At 48.8% G+C, this 23,661-nt stretch overlaps 1 protein-coding gene across 1 annotated transcript in view; it reads right to left on the bottom strand.

Moving 5' to 3' along the window:
• Positions 1–23,661, bottom strand: part of ccdc33 (coiled-coil domain containing 33) — a 282,778-nt gene that overhangs the window by 175,932 nt on the left and 83,185 nt on the right. The window contains exon 5 of the mRNA XM_070863959.1: positions 810–943. Within this exon, the coding sequence (XP_070720060.1) occupies positions 810–943 (134 nt within the window). The remainder of the gene's footprint in view (positions 1–809; positions 944–23,661) is intronic.

Here is a 23,661-nt window from a genome sequence, read left to right as displayed (position 1 = left end):
CAGAAAACGCTGGAGACTGTTTTGCGTGTGTGTTGCAATGAGCTGCCCGATTGTAAAAGCTTTGCTCACAGGTTCTTGGTGGCGGAGAACATCCTGGATTTTCGGTTCTGCTCATTTCGGGACGGTAAAGCTTGCACCCGGGAACAGTTTGCGCCTCAGTCAGCAAAATTCGCCCCGAGTGCGGGGCGGAGCACTAAGGGAGGCGTTACACTTCTCTTTGGGCGCTAGGTCGGCTGAGCGTGTGAAAATCCCAAACTAAAGAATCGGCCTCAGAGCGCTGTAAGAGAGGCTGGGTGTTACCCAGTAAATAACCCACGCCACCACAACAAAATTCGCAAAAAATAAATAAATAAATATCAACTACACTGACCCGAGGTGGACGTTACTTACCTCCCTGTGGCCGCTGCAGCTCGGACCGCCCGCTTTCACAGGCGTTCCCAGCAGGGGGCGCTACGGGGCACTACGGGTCGGGCAGAAGCCAAAGACCGAGCCGGTGTCGCAACCAGGGGGCGTTGCACACCGGCTCACTTCTCCCGGGCGGTAATGTTCCGTGCCCCACCGAAACCGACACCGAGTGTCCCGGCGGGGCACCGGAAGCTGGTCACCCACCTGGAAAAGCCAGGGGGAAAACAGGGGATGCAGAAAATCCAGACTTTAAGGAGACCCGGAGCGAAGTAACTGATAGGTTCCAGGGGGAGGTTGGGGCGGGAATGGTTAAAAAGAGATGCGTTTTATCAGGCGCGAAACCAATGGGAGATTAAACAATCTGGGGTGGGGGGGGGGGGGGGCGGGGGAGCCATGACTCTCACCTTCATCCTTGGCGTTTTCCTCATCTATCTCCACGGTTACCTTCTCCTCCCAGGATGGGGAGTGTGTCGCTTGGATGGTGGCGTGGGTCACACCCTGGGCTGCTTGGCCTTTCTCGCCATCAGATCCACTTTTCCTGCGAAAGGTGAAATAAAACTCGGTGTTTGGTATTTATATCACCACAACGTGGCACGCGGGAATTAGCCGGTCGGATACAAGGCCGCAGAATCAGTCCCGGTCTCGGGACCATCTGGGGGGGGTGGTCCTACTTCGAACAGAGAAGGTTAAGGGGAGAAGTGTTCAAAATCACCAAGGGGTTTTTGTTTTAATTCGTGTATGGGATGTGGGTGTCGCCAGCAAGGTCAGCATTTATTGCCCATCCCTCATTGCCCTCGAGAGGCTGGTGGCATTTCAGAGGGCAGTTCAGAGTCAATATCGGCCAGACCGGGTAAGGGCGGCAGATTTCCCTCCCTAAAGGACATTAGTGAACCAGATGGGTTTTTAACGACAGTCTGGTACTTTCATGGTCGCCATTACTAATACCAGCGTCTTATTCCCACATTACAACAGTGACCACACTCCAAAAGTCCTTCATTGGCTGTAAAGCACTTTGAGACGCCCGGTGGTCGTGAAAGGCGCCATATAAATGCAAGTCTTTCTTCTTTTTTTTTTAAACCTCAATTAAGTCTCCCCTCAGCCTCCTCCGTTCCAAAGAAAACAACCCCAACCTATCCCTAATCTTTTCCTGATAGCTAAAATTCTTCAGTCCTGGCAACATCCTGGGATGTGGGCGTCGCTGGCAAGGCCGGCATTTATTGCCCATCCCTAATTGCCCCTTGAGTGGCTCGCTGGGCCATTTCAGAGGGCAGTTAAGAGTCGACAACATTGCTTTGGGTCTGGAGTCACATATAGACCAGACCGGATAAGGGTGGCAGATTTCCCTCCCTAAAGGACATCAGTGAACCAGATGGGTTTTTAACGACAGACTGGTAGTTTCATGGTCACTGTTACTGAGACTAGCTTTTTTTTTAAATTCCAGATTTATTTTTAAACAGAATCTAAATTCCCCAACTGCCGTGGTGGGATTTGAACTCATGTCTCTGGATCATTCATCCAGGCCTCTGGATTACTCGTCGAGTGACATAACCGCTGGGCTACTGTTCCCCGTGTAGAGTAAATAAGGAGAAAGTGTTTCCACTGGCAGAAACGTGGGTAACCAGAGGACCCAGATTGAAGGTCATTGAAGATACAACGGGGGAGATGGGGGAGAATTCTTTTCACGCAGCGAGTTGTTGTGATCTGGAATGCGCTGTCGGAAAGGGCGGTGGGAGCAGATTCAATAGTGACTTTCAAAAGTGGAATTGGATAAATAGTCGAAGGGGAAACGTTTGCCTAGCTGTGGGGAAAGGGCTACATGGTGACTGTGTGCACTATCACAAGGTGTGCCACCAGAGAGCACTGCAGTGGGAGACTTGCAGGTGACCTGTACAGGTGTGCCTGGCCCAGTATAAAAGGCAGGCCACCAGGTGTGATCCTCTCTCTGGAGTTATCAATAAAGGACTAAGGTCATTATAGTTCAAGAACAACACATTGCCTCGTAGAGTCATTATCAGAGCATCTAAAGACATAACAGCATCAACCGGTGCTATTGTGTGCTCCAGGGCTCAGGAGAGGCACGAGTTCGGGGCCCAGAAGAGGCGAGGGCCCAGGGGCAGCACGGGCCCAGCCCACACTGTGCGATATGTGCGCACTAGGTCCGTGCAGCAGAGCTGGTCTCCAGTCGTCTTGGTTAACCCTTGCCACTGGACCAAGACTTTGCTCTGTCAAGCCCGTGTGCTGGCTGGTGTGCAACGGTCACCCCACGTTAAAAAAATCCACGCACAGGCATCTTCCACCCTTCAGGATGTAGTTCGGGATCCGGAATATTAGGTCCTTCATTGAAACACCTGTGAACTCTTTGGTGTGGAAGCAAGTTATCCTCGATACAAGGGGCCGCCGAAGAGAAAGAGTGTGTGCTCGAGGATCACAATGGAGAGAGAGAGAATTTGGAGGATAGAATTACACAGAGCGTACAGCTCAGAAACAGGTCATTCGGCCCCATCGCTCCACTCCAGCCTCCTCCCACCCCTCTTCATTTCACCCCATCACGATATACTTCCTCTCCCCGTCCTGTGTTTATCTAGCCTCCCCTTAAATACATTCATATTATTTGCCTCAGCTACCCCTTCAGACAATTCCTTCCCTCCCCAAGGATACTGTTAAATTCCACACAGTGATGCGTAGATCAGAGTTATACCACCATTCTGCGGCCTGCGTCGGGGTCCCATTGTGGGAGACGGTTGGGGCAATCAATCGACTGTATTATCCGTCACTGTGCTTCTCGTGATCATGGTGCCAAGTTGCAGTCAGTTCAGACATCCTCCCGCCCAAACAAACTCGGAAAAAGGCAGTTATACTGCAGGCTGCGCCACGAGCTTCTGGTTGGAAGGCTGAGGCCGTACATTTCTCCGACTCAAAGACGCCACGGAGTCATACCACCGATCTGACTCCAGAGCCGTACGGCCACTGGCACATCTCCTGCCGCCAGAGTGGCAGTATAGCTGCAGTCCTCAGCACTAGCACCGGGTGTCTCGGCATAAATACGTGCTTGAATCTCTGGATGTGGGAATTGAACCCATGACTCGGGGGCCGAGAGTGCTACCAGTGAGGAAGGCTGACAAGATCTATTCCCTTTCCCCATTACACCAGACTGTGCCTTTGTTATTATACAGGACCCAGGAGAGGCGAGGGCCCAGGGGCAGCACGGACCAGCCCGCACTGCGATCTATGGACAGTGTCTGGGGTGCAACGGCCATCCCACCTTAAAGAAATCCACGCACAGGCATCTTCCACCCTTCAAGATTTAGTTCCTTCATTGAAACACCTGTGAACTTTTTGACATGGAAGCAAGTCATCCTCGATTCGAGGGACCGCCTAATACTATAAGTATAGCTCCAGTATGAAATGCTCGCACCGATCTCCAGCGCTGTAAACACTCACTTCAATGGAGGAGGTCATAGGTCAGTAGTGCTGGGGTCTGCCAATGCTATTGGCCATCGGGGTGCAAATTGTGCTCCACGCCCCAGCACTCACCTTCCCGGAAAAGATACCAATACCATCAAGCCAGGGGACCAATCCTGGTCCAATGGCAGAGTGCAGAAGAGCATGCCAGGAGCAGCACCAGGCGTACCTAGAAATGAGATACTAACCTGGGGAAGCTGCAAGACAGCACCAAACGCATGCTGCTAAACGACCTCACAATCTACGGATCAGATCAAAGCTCTGCAGTCCTGCCACGTCCAGTCGTGAATGGTGGTGGACCATCAGACAACTAACGGGAGGAGGAGGCTCCCCAGGAACACCCCCATCCTCAATGATGGCGGAGCCCAGCACGCGAGCGCAAAAGTCAAGGCTGAAGCATTTGCAACCATCTCCGGCCAGAAGTGCCGAGTGGATGATCCGTCTCGGCCTCCTCCTGAGGTCCTCAACATCACAAAAGCCGGTCTTCAGCCAGTTCGACTCACTCCCCGTTACATCAAGAAACAGCTGAGTCCATAATGGCATCATGGCCTACTCCTGCACCTATTTTCTACGTTTCTATCAGGAGTTAATGGAATGCCTGCCTCGTTCCAGCGGGTTGTTCGCAGGCTCTTGGCTGCAATCCTGCGTCGCCGTGACAATGTTGTCCCACTTTCCAGTGGCTTCACAGCAAGCAAATGGATTTTGGTGAATCCTGGTTTGATCACACGGGCATTTCCTCCATCGGGGCCAATTGCATAAACAAACATCTGACTCACCCACTGGAAGCCTGAGACCTCCTGAACAGCAACAGGACAAAGGCCCCAGCCCCCACCCTCCCAATCCCCATTCCGATGAGGAAAGATTGGATAGGTTGGGGTTTGTTTTCTTTGGCACAGAGGAGGCTGAGGGGAGACCTAATTCAGGTGTATAAAATGATGAGGGGCCTAGACAGAGTGGCTAGGAAGGGCCCATTTCCCTTAACAGAGGGGTCAACAACCAGGGGACATAGATTTAAAGTAATTGGTAGAAGGATTAGAGGGGGGTATGAGGGGAAATTTCTTCACCCAGAGGGTGGTGGGGGTCTGGAACTCACGGCCTGAAAGGGTGGTAGAGGCAGAAACCCTCACCACATTTAAAAAGTACTTGGATGAGCACCTGAAGTGCCGTACCCTGCAGGACTACGGACCGAGAGCTGGAAAGTGGGATTAGGCTGGGTAGCTGTTGGTCAGCCGGTGCGGACACGATGGGCCGAAATGGCCTCCTACCATGCTGTAAATTTCTATGATCCTACAAACCGTGAGAGCCTTGCTGGCTTAATGCAGTGCTTCTTTCGGGGATCGGCGTACAATCGGTTGTCCCTGAAAAGCCACGTGACCAGGACCACTGTAAAGGATAATCCTGACCTCAGGCCCTCGAGGCGTGATGGGGGAATGAGCAGCCACTGCTAATCAGGCGGGATCCATTCCGCTCATGCCGGCTCATTGGACCATCCACTACTGCCTTCCAGCTTTTCCTATTCCCACTGGAGGAGGACACAAGCTCCCGACCGAGGCCGCGCGGCAATGAGCTCGGCAGCTGTCCGGCAGGCTTCGGCCCGCAGAAGGCCTAAGTGGCACCATTCGACCCCCCGCTCGCCGTGTCCGTGGACACTGATCGCTTCGGCTTTCTCCCACTGTCCCCGGTGCACACAATAGCCAGCATCGGACCCCGTGGGATCAGGCTGGCCGGCTCACCCGAGCCCTCAGTCACAAGGCTGGGGGTTCAAGTCCCACTCCAGGCACTCGAGCACATAAATCGAGGCTGACACTCCCGGTGCAGCGCTGAGGGAGCGCCGCACTGTCGGAGGTGCCGTCTTTCGGATGAGACGTTAAACCCAGGCCCCGTCTGCCCTCTCAGGTGGACGTAAAAGATCCCGTGGTACTATTTCGAAGAAGAGCAGGGGAGTTATCCCCGGTGTTCTGGGCCAATGTTTATCGCTCAACCAACAGCACTAAAACAGTTTATCCGGTCATTATCACATTGTTGTTTGTGGGAGCTTGCTGTGCACAAATTGGCTGCCGCATTTCCCACATCACAACAGTGGCTACACTCCAAATTGGTTACTTAACTGGTTGTAAAATGCTTTGAGACGTCAGGTGATCGTGAAAGGCACTATATAAATGCAAGTCTTTCTTTCTTCTTTCTAAAGCAGACCTGCATACACTCGCGGGCTTGGTCTGTAAGAGGCCCGAACTTCAGTCAGGGCGCAAATTCCAGGACACCCGTGGGGAACCTCCGCCCGTCCACAGACCCGTCCCGAATCCTCCGGGGGGTAGGGGGGTGGGCTCATTTACATCGTCGGGGCGCGCAATTTATAGCAGCATAGAGTACTCAACTCACGCAGCCATGCTCCTGGTGAAGATCCTCGACTGGCCTCTGAAGACTCAGGTCTTCAAGCCGGAATCGACCAAATAGAACGAAAAGAAAGACTTGCATTTCTATAGCGCCTTTCACGACCTCAGGACGTCCCCAAGCTCTTTACAGCCAATGAATTACTTTTGGAGTGTAGTCACTGTTGTAATGTGGGAAACGCGGCAGCCAATTTGCGCACAGCAAGCTCCCACAAACAGCAATGTGAGAATGACCAGTTAAGCTGTTTTTAGTGAAGGTGGTTGAGGGATAGATATTGGCCCAGGACACCGGGAGAGGGGGAACTTATAGGATATAATAACAGAATAGTACAGCACAGAAGGAGGCCATTCGGCCCATCGAATCTCCCTTGTTCGAAATTGTGGCCGTGGGATCTTTTTATGTCCACCTGAGGGGGCAGAATGCAAACAAACAACAGGATGTCTCCGGGCGAGGCCCCATCCTGTTGGAAGTTCTGGTGGATAATCGAGAGTGCGAGTAATAGAGGTTCCACTGCGACACTTCTTACTTTCGCTGTTCTTTCCTGCACGATAATTTTTTTTTAAACTGCTTAGCTCACTGTCAGCTGACAAAGGCAGATAAATGGCAGCACAGGTGAATGTAATGTATGTACCTGTGAGGATGCTCACAGGTTTGTAGAACTGTTGCGTTGTGAGTGGCTCAGCCAAGTCACGTGATGTTCACAAGACTCAATAAAACCCCAGCCAGTTGGGTTCAGGGGGATCCATGATGAGGTATGCAGTTGTGAGCCTGGTGGATGAACTGGTAATGTGTAGTGTGATTGTTAAACCTTTGTTAATAAACCAACTAGTTCATAATAGCAATGCTTTGCTATGAATTCTTAAGCAAAGAACCCATGAAGCAAATGCATTACAGTGGGCTCACTGCCCAACACATGTCTGGTCCAAGCGTGACAATAGATCACGAATTGTAGATTCTGCTCTCTATCTCTTGTCCCTGGCAGATGGAGTATAATGTGGGAAAATGTGTGGTTATCCACTTTGGCAGAAATAATAGAAAAGCAAATTATTATTTAAATGGAGAAAAATTGCAAAATGCTGCAGTACAGAGGGACCTGGGGGGTCCTTGTGCATGAAACACAAAAAGTTAGTATGCAGGTACAGCAAGTAATCAGGAAGGCAAATGGAATGTTGGCCTTTATTGCAAGGGGGATAGAGTATAAAAGCAGAGAAGTCCTGCTACAACTGTACAGGGTATTGGTGAGGCCACACCTGGAGTACAGCGTACAGTTTTGGTCTCTGTATTTAAGGAAGGATATATTTGCATTGGAGGCTGTTCAGAGAAGGTTCACTCGGTTGCTTCTGGAGATGAGGGGGTTGACTTATGAGGAAAGGTTGAGTTGGTTGGGCCTATACTCATTGGATTTCAGAAGAATGAGAGGTGATCTTATTGAAACTTATATGATAATGAGGGGGTTCGACAAGGTGGATGCAGAGAGGATATCTCCACTCATAGGGGAAATTAAAACTAGGGGACATAGTCTCAGAATAAAGGGCCGCCCATTTAAAACTGAGATGAGGAGAAATTTCTTCTCTCAGAGGGTTGTAAATCTGTGGAATTCTCTGCCCCAGAGAGCTGTGGATGCTGGGTCATTGAATATATTTAAGGCGGAGATAGACAGATTTTTGAGCGATAAGGGAGTAAAGGGTTATGGGGAGTGGGCAGGGAAGTGGAGCTGAGTCCATGATCAGGTCAGCCGTGATCTTATTGAATGGCGGAGCAGGCTCGAGGGGCCCAATGGCCGACTCCTGCTCCTATTTCTTATATTCCTATGAGTCAGCAGACACTGGGGCGTGTCACGGCCTCACTCATGATCAGCTTTTAGTCAACAACTTGCATTTATATAGCGCCTTTAACGTAGTTAAAAACGCCCCCAAGATGCCTGGTCAAGAGCAAATTTGACGCCAAGCCACAGAAGGAGACATCGGAACGGGCGAGCAAAAGCTCGGGGGGGGTGGGGGGGGGAAAGATGTGGATTTTCAAAGGAGCGTCTTGAAGGGGAAGAGAGGGAAGCGGAGAGGTTTTCCGGAGGGATGTCGGGAGCTCAGAGCCCAGGCAGCTGATCGCTGTGTCTCCACACCACATTGCAGGGTAATTGTCAGCCTGGCAGACATTCCCCTCTCCTTGCAAAGAGTTCATTAGGGCTGGGCAGCAAGCCGAGTGATCACAAAAGGACTCGAGTTATTCATGCACTGAGCTGAACTCCTGCTTGTTAACCACCACGGTTATGAAAGGAACAAATTCACTCACAAAAAACGCTCGCATTCAGTCCCATTCTCCCAGAGTTTGGTAACGATAAATGACTATGATTAACGGTTCTCAAATGAAACCTCGTTAGCCGGTCAAGAACTTGGGAGTTTAACATTAACATTGGCATTTCCCAGACTTTCATTAAATTGTGAATTTACTCCCCTCCCCTTAATTATTTTAAACTACTTTGTAGTCCAGACATTACCCCATGCGATATTAGATGTGAGGACATAGCCACTTGGTCTGAAGTTATTTTGTCCCGTATTTTAAAGGAGTAGTTAAACCTTTTTAATGCAAACAATAACCAGCATTTATATCGCACCTTCATGTAAATTAAAAGATCCCATCAGAACATAAGAATTAGGAGCAGGAGTAGACCATTCGGCCCCTCGAGCCTGCAACAAGGTCGTGGCTAATCTTTTTATTTAATTCATTCATAGGATGTGGGAGTCGCTGGCCAGTCCGGCATTTATTGCCCATCCCTAACTGTCACTTGAGAAGGTGCTGGTGAGCCGCCTTCTTGAACCGCTGCAGTCCGTGTGGTGAAGGTGCTCCCACAGTGCTGTTAGGGAGGGAGTTCCAGGATTGTGACCCAGCGACGATGAAGGAACGGCCGATATATTTCCAAGTCGGGATGGTGTGTGTGACTCGGAGGGGAACGTGGAGGTGGTGGTGTTCCCATGCGCCTGCTGCCCTTGTTCTTCTCGGCGGTAGGGGTCATGGGTTTGGGAGGTGCTGCCGAAGAAGCCTTGGCGAGTTGCTGCAGTGCATCTTGTAAATGGTGCACACTGCAGCCAGGGGGCGCCGGTGGTGGAGGGAGCAAATGTTGAAGGTGGTGGATGGGGTGCCAATCAAGCAGCCTCAGCATTTTACCGCCCGATCCCCATATCCCTTGATATGAAAAATCCAAAAATCTATCGATCTCAGCCTTGAATATACTCGCCAATTCAGCATCCACAGCCCTCTGAGGCGTAGAATTCCAAAGATTCACCAACCTCTGAGTGAAGAAATTCCTCCTCATCTCGGTCCTAAATGGCCGACCCCTTATCCTGAGACTGTGAGCCCTGGTTCGAGACTCTCCAGCCCGGGGGAAACATCCTCTCAGCACCAAAACTGATTAACGTATGGGAAGGGAGATTTGAACGGACCCTGAGCCAAAGAAGGAGATGTTAGTGTAATGTATGCACCAGTGAGGATGCTCACAGGTTTGTAGAGCTGTTGCATTGTGAGTGGCTTAGAGAGTCACGTGATGTTCACAAGACTCAATAAAACCCCAGCCAGTTGGGTCTGGGTCATCCACGATGAGGTATGCAGTTGTGAGCCTAGTGGATGAACTGGTAATGTGTAGTGCGATTGTTAAACCTTTGTTAATAAACGAACTAATTCTTAATAGCAATGTGTTGCTATGAATTCTTAAGCAAAGAACCCTTGAAGCAAATACATTACAAAAAGCTTGGCAGTTGTCATCATCATAGGCAGTCCCTCGGAATCGTGGAAGACTTGCTTCCACTCTTAAAATGAGTTCTTGTCACAGGTGGGACAGACAGTCGTTGAGGGTAAGGAAGGGTGGGACTGGTTTGCCGCACGCTCTTTCCGCTGCCTGCGCTTGATTTCTGCATGCTCTCGGCGATGAGACTCGAGGTGCTCAGCACCCTCCCGGATGCACTTCCTCCATTTAGGGCGTTGTTTGGCCAGGGACTCCCAAGTGTCAGTGGGGATGTTGCACTTTATCAGGGAGGCTTTGAGGGTGTTCCTGTAACGTTTCCTCTGCCCACCTTTGGCTCGTTTGCCGCGAAGGAGTTTCTGAGTAGAGCGCTTGCTTTGGGAGTCTTGTGTCCGGCATACGAACAATGTGGCCTGCCCAGTGGAGCTGATCGAGTGTGGTCAGTGCTTCAATGCTGGGGATGTTGGCCTGGTCGAGGACGCTAATGTTGGTGCATCTGTCCTCCCAGGGGATTTGTAGGATCTTACGGAGGCATCGTTGGTGGTATTTCTCCAACAACTTGAGGTGTCTATTGTGCATGGTCCACGTCTCTGAGCCATACAGGAGGGCGGGTATTATTACAGCCTATAGACCATGAGCTTGGTGGCAGTTTTGAGGGCCTGCTCTTCAAACACTCTTTTCTTCAGGCGGCCGAAGGCTGCACTAGCGCACTGGAAGCGGTGTTGAATCTGTACTTGTTGATAAGAGGCTCCCGAGGTATGGGAAATGGTCCACGGTGTCCAGGGCCACGCTGTGGATCTTGATGACTGGGGAGCAGGGCTGTGCAGCGAGGACAGGTTGGTGGAGGACCTTTGTCTGACGGATGTTTAGCGTAAGGCCCATGCTTTCGTACGCCTCAGTAAATACGTCGACTATGTCCTGGAGTTCAGCCTCTGTATGTGCGCAGACGCAGGAGTCGTCCGTATACTGTAGCTCGAGGACAGAGGTTGGGGTGGTCTTGGTTCTGACCGGGAGATAGCGAAGGTTGAACAGCTTCCCACTGGTTCTGTAGTTTAGTTCCACTCCAGCGGGGGGTTTGTTGACTGTGAGGTGGAGCATGGCAGCGAGGAAGATTGAGAAGAGGGTTGGGGCGCTGATGCAGCCCTATTTGACTCCGGTCCGGACGTGGATTGGGTCTGTAATGGATCCGTTGATAAGGATCTCGGCCTGCATGTCATCATGGAGCAGGCGGAGGAGATGGTGACGAACTTTATGGGGGCATCCGAAACGGAGGAGGACGCTCCATAGACCCTCGCGGTTGACAGTGTCAAAGGCCTTTGTAAGGTCGAAGAAGGCCATGTATAAGGACTGGCGCTGTTCCCTGCATTTTTCCTGCAGCTGTCGCGCTGCAAAGATCATGTCCGTTGTGCCCCGTAGGGGACGAAATCCGCTCTGTGACTCTGAGAGAAGCTCCTCGGCCACAGGGAGAAGACGGTTGAGGGGGACTCTAGTGACAACTTTCCCAGGGGCTGATAGCAGGGAGATTCCCCTGTAGTTGCCGCAGTCGGACTCGTCCCCTTTTTTAACGATGCAAAAAGAACAAAAAGCTTGGTGGATTTACAGGAGGTGTGGGAAGTGAAGAGCTGGAGCAGGATGAGGGTAAGTTCCAGGGAGGGGGGCTCCATTAGGTGAATACGCCATTAAAAAAACCCTACAATGTAACTTCAGACAACAAGTGTAAAAATGCATGCAGGAGAAAATCAGCTTGTCCATCAAGCCTGCCCCCCAACACAAAGGCCAGAACATTGTGGCTAGACCCTTTCCCCTTCCCTTCCTCCCCTCCCCTACACAGATGGTCACAAACACCACACCAAGAAAAACATAAGAACATAAGAAATAGGAGCAGGAGTAGGCCATATGGTCCATCGAGCCTGCTCTGCCATTCAATAAGATCATGGATGATCTGATCATGGACTCAGCTCCACTTCCCCACTCCCCATAACCCCTTATCCCCCTATCTTTTAAGAAACTGTCTATTTCTGTCTTAAATGTATTCAATGTCCCAGCTTCCACAGCTCTCTGAGGCAGTGAATTCCACAGATCCACAACCCTCTGAGAGAAGAAATTCCTCCTCATCTCTGTTTTACATGGGCGGCCCCTTATTCTAAGATCATGCCCTCTAGTTCTAGTCTCCCCCATCAGTGGAAACATCCTCTCTGCATCCACCTTGTCAAGCCCCCTCATATCTTATACGTTTCGATAAGATCACCTCTCATTCTTCTGAATTCCAATGAATAGAGGCCCAACCTACTCAACCTATCCTCATAAGTCAACCCCCTCATCCCCGGAATCAACCTAGTGAACCTTCTCTGAACTGCCTCCAATGCAAGTATATCCTTCCGTAAATATGGAAACCAAAACTGCACACAGTACTCCAGTAACCTCTGGCCCCGTATTGTCCGGAATGAGCAGAAGCCACAAATGTTCCCCATTGTAAAAATAAATAAATGCGAGTCCTCAAAATAAAAACAGAAGGTGCTTGGAACCCGTAACGTATGCATCTGTGAGTACGCTCACAGTTTTGTCGAGCTGTTGACTTGTGAGTGGCTTAGCCAGTCACATGATATTCGCAAGACTCAATAAAACCCCAGCCCGTTGGGTTCGGGGAATCCACGATGGGGCAGGTGGTTGTGAGCCTGGTGGATGAACTGGTAATGTGTAGTGTGATTGTTAAACCTTTGTTAATAAACCAACTAGTTCTTAATAGCAATGTGTTGCTATGAAGTCTTAAGCAAAGAACCCATGAAACAAATACATTACAGAGCACACAGCTGGTCAGTCAGCATTTGCAAAGAGAAATGGGGGTGGGGTGAGGTGTAACATTTTGCACAGAGATTCCTTCATCAAACCCAAACCTGACGGAACATCTCACCTAGAAATATATTTCAACTGTTTTTTTCAAGTCAGGCCTTCATTAATTTGTCTTTATTCTTTTCACATGCTGGCAGACTTGCTGCCTAACTCCAGTTTTCAGGAGCCAGTAACTGAGTAAGACGACCAATATGGATGCTCAATAGATCCAGCACGTCCTTTGGTGCTTCTGAAGAGACAGACACTGTCTCTTGGGTCCTCCACATTGGCCAATAGGAGGCTTATGATGTTCCATTTTTCCTGTGACCTGCCCGACCTCTCACTTTCCCACCGCCCCCTTCCTCAAAGCTATCAGCAGATCAAAAATTAATGAAGGCCTGAAAAAAACACAGTTGAAATATATTTCTCTCACTCTTCCCCCCCCCCCCCTCTGAAGCGGTTTGTTTTGAAGCGGTCCCTGTCAGCTGGCCCTCCCCATGCGTTAATTAGCCACACTGTACACATCCAGACTGTTTGTTATATATTCACCGTTGTTCCCCAAGTGATAATTACCCACACACGGATACCTCATAAAGCTTTCGGATGCTTTGTTTTACACCCATATGAATTCATAGCTCATCCTGGACACTTAGTTTCCCATCCGCCCATTCCTCCCAAACCTTCGCATAATATCGGGAGTATTGTGTCCAATTCTGGGCTCTGCACTTTAGGAAGAAAGTCAAGGCCTTGGAGAGGGTGTGGCAATTTACCAGAATGGTACCAGGAATCAGGGACTTCAGTCGTTAAGAGAGACTAGAGGAGCTGGTGTTGTTCGCTTTAGAGCAGAGAATTTTAAGGGGAGATTTACTCGCGGTGTTCAAACTTACACGAGCTCTCGATACCGTTGCCACTGGCGAGATGGTAGGTAACTAGAGGACACAGATTTAAGGTCATTGGCAAAACGCACAAACACTGCTGGCTTCACACGAGGAGGAGAACAATTGCAATGTGAAGTTGCTGCACTATTGGACATTAAAACGTCCGTCTTTCGAATAAGCCATTAAACCGAGGCCCTGTCTGCTCTCCCAGATGGACGTAAATGATCCCGCGGCACTATTTCGAAGAAGAGCAGGGGAGTTCTCCCTGGTGTCCTGGGGCCAATATTTATCCCTCAATCAACATCACTAAAACAGATTATCTGGTCATTATCACATTGCTGTTTGTGGGAGCTTGCTGTGCGCAAATTGTCTGCCGCGTTTCATACATTACAACAGTGCCCGCATTCCGAAAGTACTTCATTGGCTGTAAAGCGTTTTGGGACATCCGGTGGTCGTGAAAAGGCGCTATATAAATGCAAGTCTTTCTTTTTCTTTCTGATTAAATGAAATGTTGTGACGGCTCAAACTGGGCTCAATGAAGAAAAGAACAGCCTGCTCTGAATCCCCAACAGGCAGTTTCTATCAGAAAGCCGCACGTGCCTTTTTAATTCTTTCGCCACACTGTGAGAGGGTGGGGAGGGGGGGGAGACTATGTCTCGGCAACACGACCCTCAGAATGAGACCGGACGCCACAGGACAGGATTTTGGTCAGCTCTAGGCTACGAACAGATATCTGTAGATTGGCTTAATAAGGCATCTACTGTCAGAGGATGTCACATCAAAGCATTCGGCTACAAGTAATAAATATTGTTTTTTTCTTAAGGAATAGTGAAACAATGCTATAAACATGTCACATCCCCTTCGCTTCTCGTGGCTCAAAGGTCTCGTTTAACGCACGGTTCTGCTGGGAGTGGGGAGTCACACAGAGGCTCCGAACGTCACCTCATTCAGTTGAGCCAATGTGCAGCATTTTCCCCAATCTCTCGCTGTCTTTTACCCAAGAAGAATCGTCTGGCATAATGTCACCGTTAGCCAGAATCTTACGACGACAACTACATAGCGCCTTTAATGTAGTAAAACGTCCCAAGGTGCTTCATAGGATTGTCATAAAACTAAATGTTGAAACTGAGCCACATAAGGAGAAATTAGGACAGGTGACTAAAATCTTGGTCAAAGAGGGAGGTTTTAAGGAGCGTCTTGAAGGAGAAAGAAAAGATAGAAAGAAAGATAGAAAAGATAGAAAGAAAGATTGAAAGATAGAAAAGATAGATAGAAAGATAGAAAGATAGAAAGAAAGATAGAAAAGATAGATATAAAGATAGAAAGATAAAAAGAAAGATAGAAAAGATAGAAAGAAAGATAGAAAAGATAGATAGAAAGATAGAAAAGATAGAAAGAAAGATAGAAAAGATAGAAAGAAAGATAGAAAGATTGAAAGAAAGATAGAAAAGATAGATAGAAAGATAGAAAGATAGAAAGAAAGATAGAAAAGATAGATAGAAAGATAGAAAGAAAGAAAGAAAGATAGAAAAGATAGAAAGAAAGATAGAAAAGATAGATAGAAAGAAAGATAGAAAAGATAGATAGAAAGATAGAAAGAACGATAGAAAAGATAGATAGAAAGATAGAAAAAATAGATAGAAAGATAGAAAGAAAGCTAGAAAGATAAGAAAGAAAACATAGAGAAAAAGAAAAGATAGGAAAAAAGGAAGGAAAGAAAAGAAAGACGCATTTATATAGAGCCGTTTATGTTATCATGCTGTCCCAAAGTTCTTCACGGTCAGTGAAATACTTTACAACTTTTGTCTAAAGGCGAATGTGTCAGTTAATTTTCAGACAGCAAAGTTCCACTAAACAGCAATGGAACAAATGATCGGTTAAATCTATTTCTTGTTATGTTGGTTGAGGGATAAATATTGGCCAGGACACCGGGGATAACTCCCCTGATCTTGTTGGAATAGCGCCGTGGGATCTTTTATGTCCACCTGAGAGAGCAGGTGGGGCCTCGGTTTAACGTCTCATGAGGAAAATGGCACCTCCCACAATGAGGCGCTCCCTGAGCACTGCACTGGGAGTGTTGGCCTGGATTCTGTGCTCAAATCTGGGGAGTGGGACTTAAACCTTCTGACTCAGAGGCAAGAGCGCTGCCCACTGAGCCAAGGCAAGTTTACGTCAGGCTACGCTTGACCACACAATGTGTCCAGCATGTGTCTCGCACAACATGCCAAATATGCTCGGAAGGAGCCAGGTGCTGGGGGAGGAGGAATTATCGCCTATGTCCGGATGGATGAGCTAAGAGGAGACTGACTGTGTCCAATGTGTGATCCTTATGTTCACGTGACTTCAGATCGGCATCTGAATCATAACGTTCCTGGAAATACACCAACAACAGTTATTTCTGTCTCATCGCCTCATCGCCTGCAAATCCTCTGGGAGGACAGGCGCACCAACATCAGTGTCCTTGTCCAGGCTAACATCCCCAGCATTGAAGCACTGACCACACTCGATCAGCTTCGCTGGGCAGGCCAGTTAGTTCGCATGCCAGACACGAGACTCCCGAAGTAATTGCTCTACGTGGAGCTCCTTCATGGCAAACGAGCCAAAGGTGGGCAGCGGAAACGTTACAAGGATGCCCTCAAAGCCTCCCTGGTGAAATGCGACATCCCCACTGACACCTGGGAGACCCTGGCCGAAGACCGCCCGAGGTGGAGAAAGTGCATCCGGGAGGGCGCTGAGCACCTCGAGACTTAACGTTGCGAGCGTGAAGAGGTCAAGCACAGGCAGCGAAAGGAGCGTGCGTCAAATCAGTCCCACCCCACCCCCCTTCCCCCGACGAATATGTGGCTCTCGTATTGGACTGTTCAGCCACCAAAGAACTCACTTCATGAGTGGAAGCAAGTCTTCCTCGATTTCGAGGGACTGCCTATGATGATGTTACCCATCCAAATTAGGTGATCTCATTTGTGCTTTAAATCACATGTGCCCTGAAAGAAAAAGGGTGGGAATAACAATTCCAGAGCCCCCTGGATGTCCAGGGACTTAAGGGGAGGATAAAAAAAAGGGAAGCGTATGTCATATACCGATGGCTAAATACTGTAGAATCTCTGGAGGAATATAGAAACTTCAGAGGTAAAATTAAAATGGATATTAGGAATGCAAAGAGAGAGCATGAAAAATTATAAGCAAGTAAACTTAATGAAACCCAAAAGATGTTCTATAAATATATTAAGACTAAGAGAATAACTAAAGAAAGGGTAGGGCCTATTAGAGACCATGAGGGTAATCACTGTGTGGAGGGGGAAGATGTTGGTAGGGCTCTTAATGGATACTTTGCGTCTGTTTTCACAAAGGAAAAGGGCAATGCAAATACTGCTATCGAGGAGGAGTGTGAAATTCTGGATGAAACAAACATAGTGAGAGAGGCGGTATTATGGGGTTTAGCAGCTTTGAAAGTAGATAAGTCCCCAGGCCCGGATGAAATGCATCCCAGGCTGTTGAGCGAAGCAAAAGAGGAAATAGCAGAGGCCTTGACCATCATTTTCCATTCCTCTTTGGATTTAGGCATGGTCCCGGAGGACTGGAGGACTGCGAATGTGATGCCCTTGTTTAAGAAGGGAGAAAGGGATAGGCCGAGTAATTACAGGCCTGTCAGCCTAACCTCAGTGGTGGGAAAATTATTAGAAAAATGCTGAAAGACAGGATAAATCTACATTTAGAAAGGTAAGGATTAATCAGGGATAGTCAGCACCGATTTGTTAAGGGAAGATCGTGTTTGACTAACCTGATTGAATTTTTCGAGGAGATAACCAGGAAGGTCGATGAGGGTAGTGTGTACGATGTAGTGTATATGGACTTTAGAAAAGCTTTTGATAAGGTCCCACATGGTAGTCTGGTCATGCAACTTGCCACTTTGCCCTGTATCCCATGGGTTAAAGCCTATGGGATACAGCACAAAGTGGCAAGTTGGATCCAAAATTGGCTCAGAGGTAGAAAGCAAAGGGTAATGGTTGATGGATGTTTTTGTGACTGGAAGGATGTTTCCAGTGGGGTTCCGCAGGGCTCAGTACTGGGTCCCTTGCTTTTTGTGGTATACATCAATAATCTAGATTTGAATATAGGGAGTATGATTAAGAAGTTTGCGGTTGACACTAAAATTGGCTGTGTGGTTGATAATGAAGAGGAAAGTCATGGGCTGCAGGAGGATATCAAGCTACTGGTCAGGTGGGCAGAGCAGTGGCAAATGGAATTTAATTCGGAGAAGTGTGAGGTGATGCACTTGGGGAGGGCTAATAAGGAAAGAGTATACACATTAAGCGGTAGGTCACTTAGAAGTTTAGATGAACAAAGGGAGTGCTTGTCCACAGATCCCTGAAAGTAGCAGGCCAGGTGGATAAGGTGGTTAAGAAGGCATACGGAATGTTTGCCTTTATTGGCCGAGGCATAGAATATAAGAGCAGGGAGGTGATGCTTAAATTGTACAATACTTTGGTTAGGCCACAGCTGGAGTACTGCGTGCAGTTCTGGTCACCGTATTATAGGAAGGACATGATTGCACTGAAGAGGGTGCAGAGATTTATGAGGATGCTGCCTGGAATGGAGAATCTTAGTTATGAGGTCAGATTGGATAGGCTGGGTTTGTTCTTGAAAGAGAGGAGGCTGAGAGGAGACCGACCTCATTGAGGTATAGAAAATTTTGAGGGCCTGGACAGCAAGGTTACGGACCTAGAGCTGGTAAGTGGGATTAGACTGGTTAACCTCTTGTTGGCTGGTGCAGATACGATGATAAGTACTGCAGGGAATAGAATACGGCCAGGGTGATCTCCTGGACTAGTTTCGATCGCCTGGATGGGGTCGGAGAGGAATTTTCCCAGATTTTTTTTCTCAATTGGCCTGGGTTTTTATCTGGTTTCTGCCTCTCCCAGGAGATCGCATGGCTCCGGGTGGGGTGGAGTGTAGAATATTTCAGTGTAAGGGGTGTCGCAGTTGTGTGGGGCGGACTGGTTGGGCTGGGTGCTCTTTGCCTTTCCACCATTGTTCATAAGTTTATATGTAACCTTCAGGGCTGCTGACCGAGGGCCGTGTGGCTCTTTGTCGGCCGGCGTGGACACAATGGGCCGAAATGGCCTCCTTCTGCGCTGTAAATTTCTATGTTTCGAAAAGCCCGAGGAGATAGAGAGTAAGAAATTCCACCAAAGACTCGATTTTCCAACTTGATGCACTGGTGGGGAATGTATCCCTGGGACCATGACATATCAGGAATTCACAGGCTGGAGTGAAAGAACAACAGGCCTACATTTCTATAGCGCCTTTTGCAACTTCAGGACACAAGAACACAAGAAATAGGAGCAGGAGTAGGCCGTTTGACCCCTCGAGCCTGCTCCGCCATTTAATAAGCTCATGGCTGATCTGATCATGGACTCAGCTCCACTTCCCTGCCCGCTCCCCGTAACCCTTCCAAAATGCTTTACAGCCAATTAAGTACTTTTGAGGTGTAGTCACTGCTGTAATGCAGGAAACAAGCACAGCAAGGACCCTCTAAGCAGAAATGATGTAATGACCAGATAATGTATGTTTAGTATTGTTGGTTGAGGGATAAATATTGGGAAGAACACTGGGGAGAATTCCACTGCTCTTCTTCGAAATAATGTTATATACACCTGAGAGGGCAAATTTGATATCTCATTCGAAAATACAGTTCCTCCGACAGTGCAGCACTCCCTCAGTACTGCCCCTCCAACAGTGCGGCACTCCCTCAGTACTGCCCCTCCGGCAGTGCGGCGCTCCCTCAGTACTGCCCCTCCGACAGTGCGGCACTCCCTCAGTACTGCCCCTCCAACAGTGCGGCGCTCCCTCAATACTGCCCCTCCAACAGTGCGGCACTCCCTCAGTACTGCCCCTCCGGCAGTGCGGCGCTCCCTCAGTACTGCCCCTCCGACAGTGCAGCACTCCCTCAGTACTGCCCCTCCAACAGTGCGGCGCTCCCTCAGTACTGCCCCTCCGGCACTCCCTCAACTCTGCCTCTCCGACAGTGCGGCGCTCACTCAGTACTGCCCCTCCGACAGTGCAGCACTCCCTCATAACTGCCCCTCCGACAGTGCAGCGCTCCCTCAGTACTGCCCCTCCGACAGTGTGGCACTCACTCAGTACTGCCTCTCCGACAGTGCGGCACTTCCTAAGTACTGCCCCTCCGACAGTGCGGCGCTCCCTCAGTACCGCCCCTCCGACAATGCGGCGCTCCCTCAATACTGCCCCTCCGACAGTGCGGCGCTCCCTCAGTACTGCACTGGAGTGTCCACCAGCATTTTTGTGCACGAATCCCTGGAGCGGGACTTGAACCCACGACCTTCTGACTTAGAGGCGAGAGAGTGGTACCCACTGAGCCACGGCTGGCATTGCTGTAGGACATGAAAGTGAGGGCTCCCCCCCATCTCTCACTGACAGCGCTTGGTCAGGAAGCCAATCCCCAATCTTAGCCAGAACATCGCTTCTTCAATAGGAACAAACACGGAACAAATGTCCATTATTCACTTCTTTAAAATGCGCTCAAAACACATTACAGCAAATTCCACCAGCCCAAGGCTGCATAATAGGACGATAAAAGGGAGCATTTAGGAACTGTATTGTGAATATAGAATGCCATGTATGTTGGGATTACGGCCAATATGTGTTGTAAATGATTTCAGTTCACAAGTTAATGTTGTATGAAAAGACATTTAAAATTGGATTAAAGTGCCTGCAATTAATTTTATTTTCATCTTTAAAATATTTATTACCATTCTGCACGAAAGACAGAATTACTGTAGACTTTATAAGTGTCAGCCGTGGCTCAGTGGGCAGCACCCTCGCCTCTGAGTCAGAAGGTTGTGGGTTCAAGTCCCACTCCAGGAAACTTGAGCACAAAAATCTAGGCTGACTCTCCCAGTGCAGTGCTGAGGGAGCGCCGCACTGTCAGAGGGGCAGTACTGAGGGAGCGCTGCACTGTCGGAGGGGCAGTACTGAGGGAGCGCCGCACTGTCGGAGGGGCAGTACTGGGGGAGCGCCACACTGTCAGTGGTGCCATTATCACATTGCTGTGTGTGGGAGCTTGCTGTGCACAAATTGGCTGCTGCTTTTCCTACATTACAACAGTGACTACACTCCAAAAGTACTTCATTGGCTGTAAAGTGCTTTGAGACGTCTGGTCATCATGAAAGTCGCTATATAAATGCAAGTCTTTCTTTTTAGGCACCAAAATTAAGTGCCAAAAATCTAAATTCTGCTAGAAATTAACTCCCACACCTTCAGAATTCACATCCAATTCAACAATTGTTAAACCCACTGTACACGGTGCTTTTGGGAACCTCCATTTTTCTTTCTCCTGTAGTAAAAATTATGGAATGTGTAATGTATGTAATGGTGAGGATGCTCACAATTTTGTAGAGCTGTTGCATTGTGAGTGGCTTAGAGAGTCACGTGATGTTCACAAGACTCAATAAAACCCCAGCCAGTTGGGTCGAGGTCATCCACGATGAGGTATGCAGTTGTGAGCCTGGTGGATGAACTGGTAATGTGTAATGGGGTGATTGTTAAACCTTTGCTAATAAACCAACTAGTTCTTAACAGCAATGTGCTGCTATGAATTCTTAAGCAAAGAAGCCCTGAAACAAATACATTACAGAATGTTATGGATATACCTACAGCCAGGGATATGACAAGCCCGAGTCCTGCTGCACTTTGTGTACTTTCTTGTCTTTACAAGTTACAAGGCCACTTCACAACTGGTTTTGAGCTTTTGCTAGTTTCCTGGTTGGCATGTCTGGAGGGCGTGCGGGGGAGGGAAAGGAAATGGGAAGAGTGAGGCAGAGAGCGAGAGAGAAAGTGGGGAATGTAGGAGTAAAGAGAGAGAGAAAGGAAGAATAGAAAAGTGAGAAAAAAAGGGGAAAAGTGAGAAAGGAGAGGGAAGGAGTGAAGGGGAAAGACAGCAGGAGAGTGAGGAGGAGAGGAAGGGGAGAGAAAGGGAAGGATAGGAGGTGGAGAAGATAGGAGGAAAGAATGGGGAGAAGAGGAGGAGAGTGAGGAAGAGAGGAAAGGTAAGGAGTGGAGTAGAATGAGGGGAAGAAAGGTGAGAGGGTTGTAAATCTGTGGAATTCTCTGCCCCAGAGAGCTGTGAAGGCTGGGTCATTGAATATATTTAAGGCGGAGATAGACAGATTTTTGAACGATAGGGCAGTGGGCAGGGAACTGGAGCTGAGTCCATGATCAGATCAGCCATGATCGCATTGAATGGTGGAGCAGGCTCGAGGGGCCAAATGGCCGACTCCTGCTCCTAATTCTTATGTTCTTATGAAGAGAGTGTGAGAGGGAGTGTGGGTGAGAGGGTGAAAGTGAGAGGGAGGGGACAAGAAGGGAGAGTGAGAGGGAGAAGATTAAGATAAAGGGAGGGGGCCATGAGAGTAAGAGGGAAGGAGGTGTGAGAGGAGAGTGAGAGGGAGATAGGCATTTCCTCAGTTGGTTAACTTCGAGAAGCTTTGTTGGAGAGAGCTGTGGCCCCTAAGCCAACTGATCATAGCTAGAGCTTGAGGTAGATGTGACCCACCATACCAAACTAAAGTGGAGAAACTACAACTGTACAGGGTATTAGTGAGACCACACCTGGAGTACTGCGTACAGTTTTGGTCTCTTTATTTAAGGAGGGATATACTTGCATTGGAGGCAGTTCAGAGAAGGTTCACCAGGTTGATTCCTGAGATGAAGGGGTTGTCTTATGAAGAAAGGTTGAGCAGGTTGGACCTATACAGATTGGAGTTTAGAAGAATGGGAGGTGATCTTATTGAAATGTATAAGATAAAGAGGGGGCTCGACAAGGTAGATGCAGAGAGGATGTTTCCCCTCGTGGGGGAAATCTAGAACTAGGGGGCATAGTTTCAGAATATGGAGCCGCCCATTTAAAACGGTAATGAGGAGGAATGTCTTCTCTCAGAGGGTCGTGAATCTTTGGAATTCTCTACTCCAGAGAGCTGTGGAGACTGGGTCATTGAATATATTCAAGGTGGAGATGGACAGATTTTTAAACGATAAGGGAGTGAAGGATTATGGGGAGCGGGCAGGGAAGTGGAGTTGAGGCCAAGATCAGATTGGCCATGATCTTATTGAATGGCGGAGCAGGTTCAAGGGGCCAAATGGCCGACTCTTGCTCCTATTTCTTATGTGCGTCAAGTCTCGTCGCTGAGAGCACGCAGAAATCAAACGCAGGCAGCGGAAGGAGCGTGCGGCAAACCAGACTCCCCCCCCCCTCCACCCTTTCCTTCAACGACTCTCTGTCCCACCCGTGACAAAGACTGTAATTCCTGTGTTGGACTGTTCAGTCACCTAAGAACTTACTCTTAGAGTGGAAGCAAGTCTTCCTCGATTTCGAGGGACTGCCTATGATGTACAACTATCTAGGGTTGCAGCTTCTGATTGATATCCAGTGACTCCCCACTGGAAAGCTCAGGCATGCAGTACTCTGGTGAGAATCAAATTGGGCTCGGGTGTGATGCCTCCCTAGGACTGAGTAGCCCAACACTCGCTGTCGAGCTTCACGCACGAAGGAAGGCCACTCCAGCGAGGCACTGGAGGTCTAGCAGCGGGAGCTCCACAAGAGCCAGTAACCAGGAGAGCAGGGGAGGAAAATAGGAAAGGACATTAATAAAATCTCCTGCGCTAGTATACCTCCCGTGGCATTGTTCAACACGTGCGAGGGGATACAGGGCATTGTGCAGCTACAGCACCAGCTTGTGGCCACAGTCTGTAACTACCACATCGCCAGGACCTGTTCACTTAGCGAATTCCCATTGCAACTCATTGTATCTGTAACATTACATGTTGACATAGAATTGTGACAATAGAAAGAGAAGCTTGTGGACAGGAAATGCACGCAGAAACGGGCTTTTATTAAAAGAAAGGCTTGCATTTATATAGCACCTTTCACGACCACCGGACGTC

Source organism: Pristiophorus japonicus, chromosome 21, assembly GCF_044704955.1.
Source record: "Pristiophorus japonicus isolate sPriJap1 chromosome 21, sPriJap1.hap1, whole genome shotgun sequence".
Lineage (NCBI taxonomy): Eukaryota > Metazoa > Chordata > Chondrichthyes > Pristiophoridae > Pristiophorus > Pristiophorus japonicus.
The sequence above is the reverse complement of the archived record's forward strand: the minus strand, read 5'-3'. Positions and strand labels throughout refer to the sequence as shown.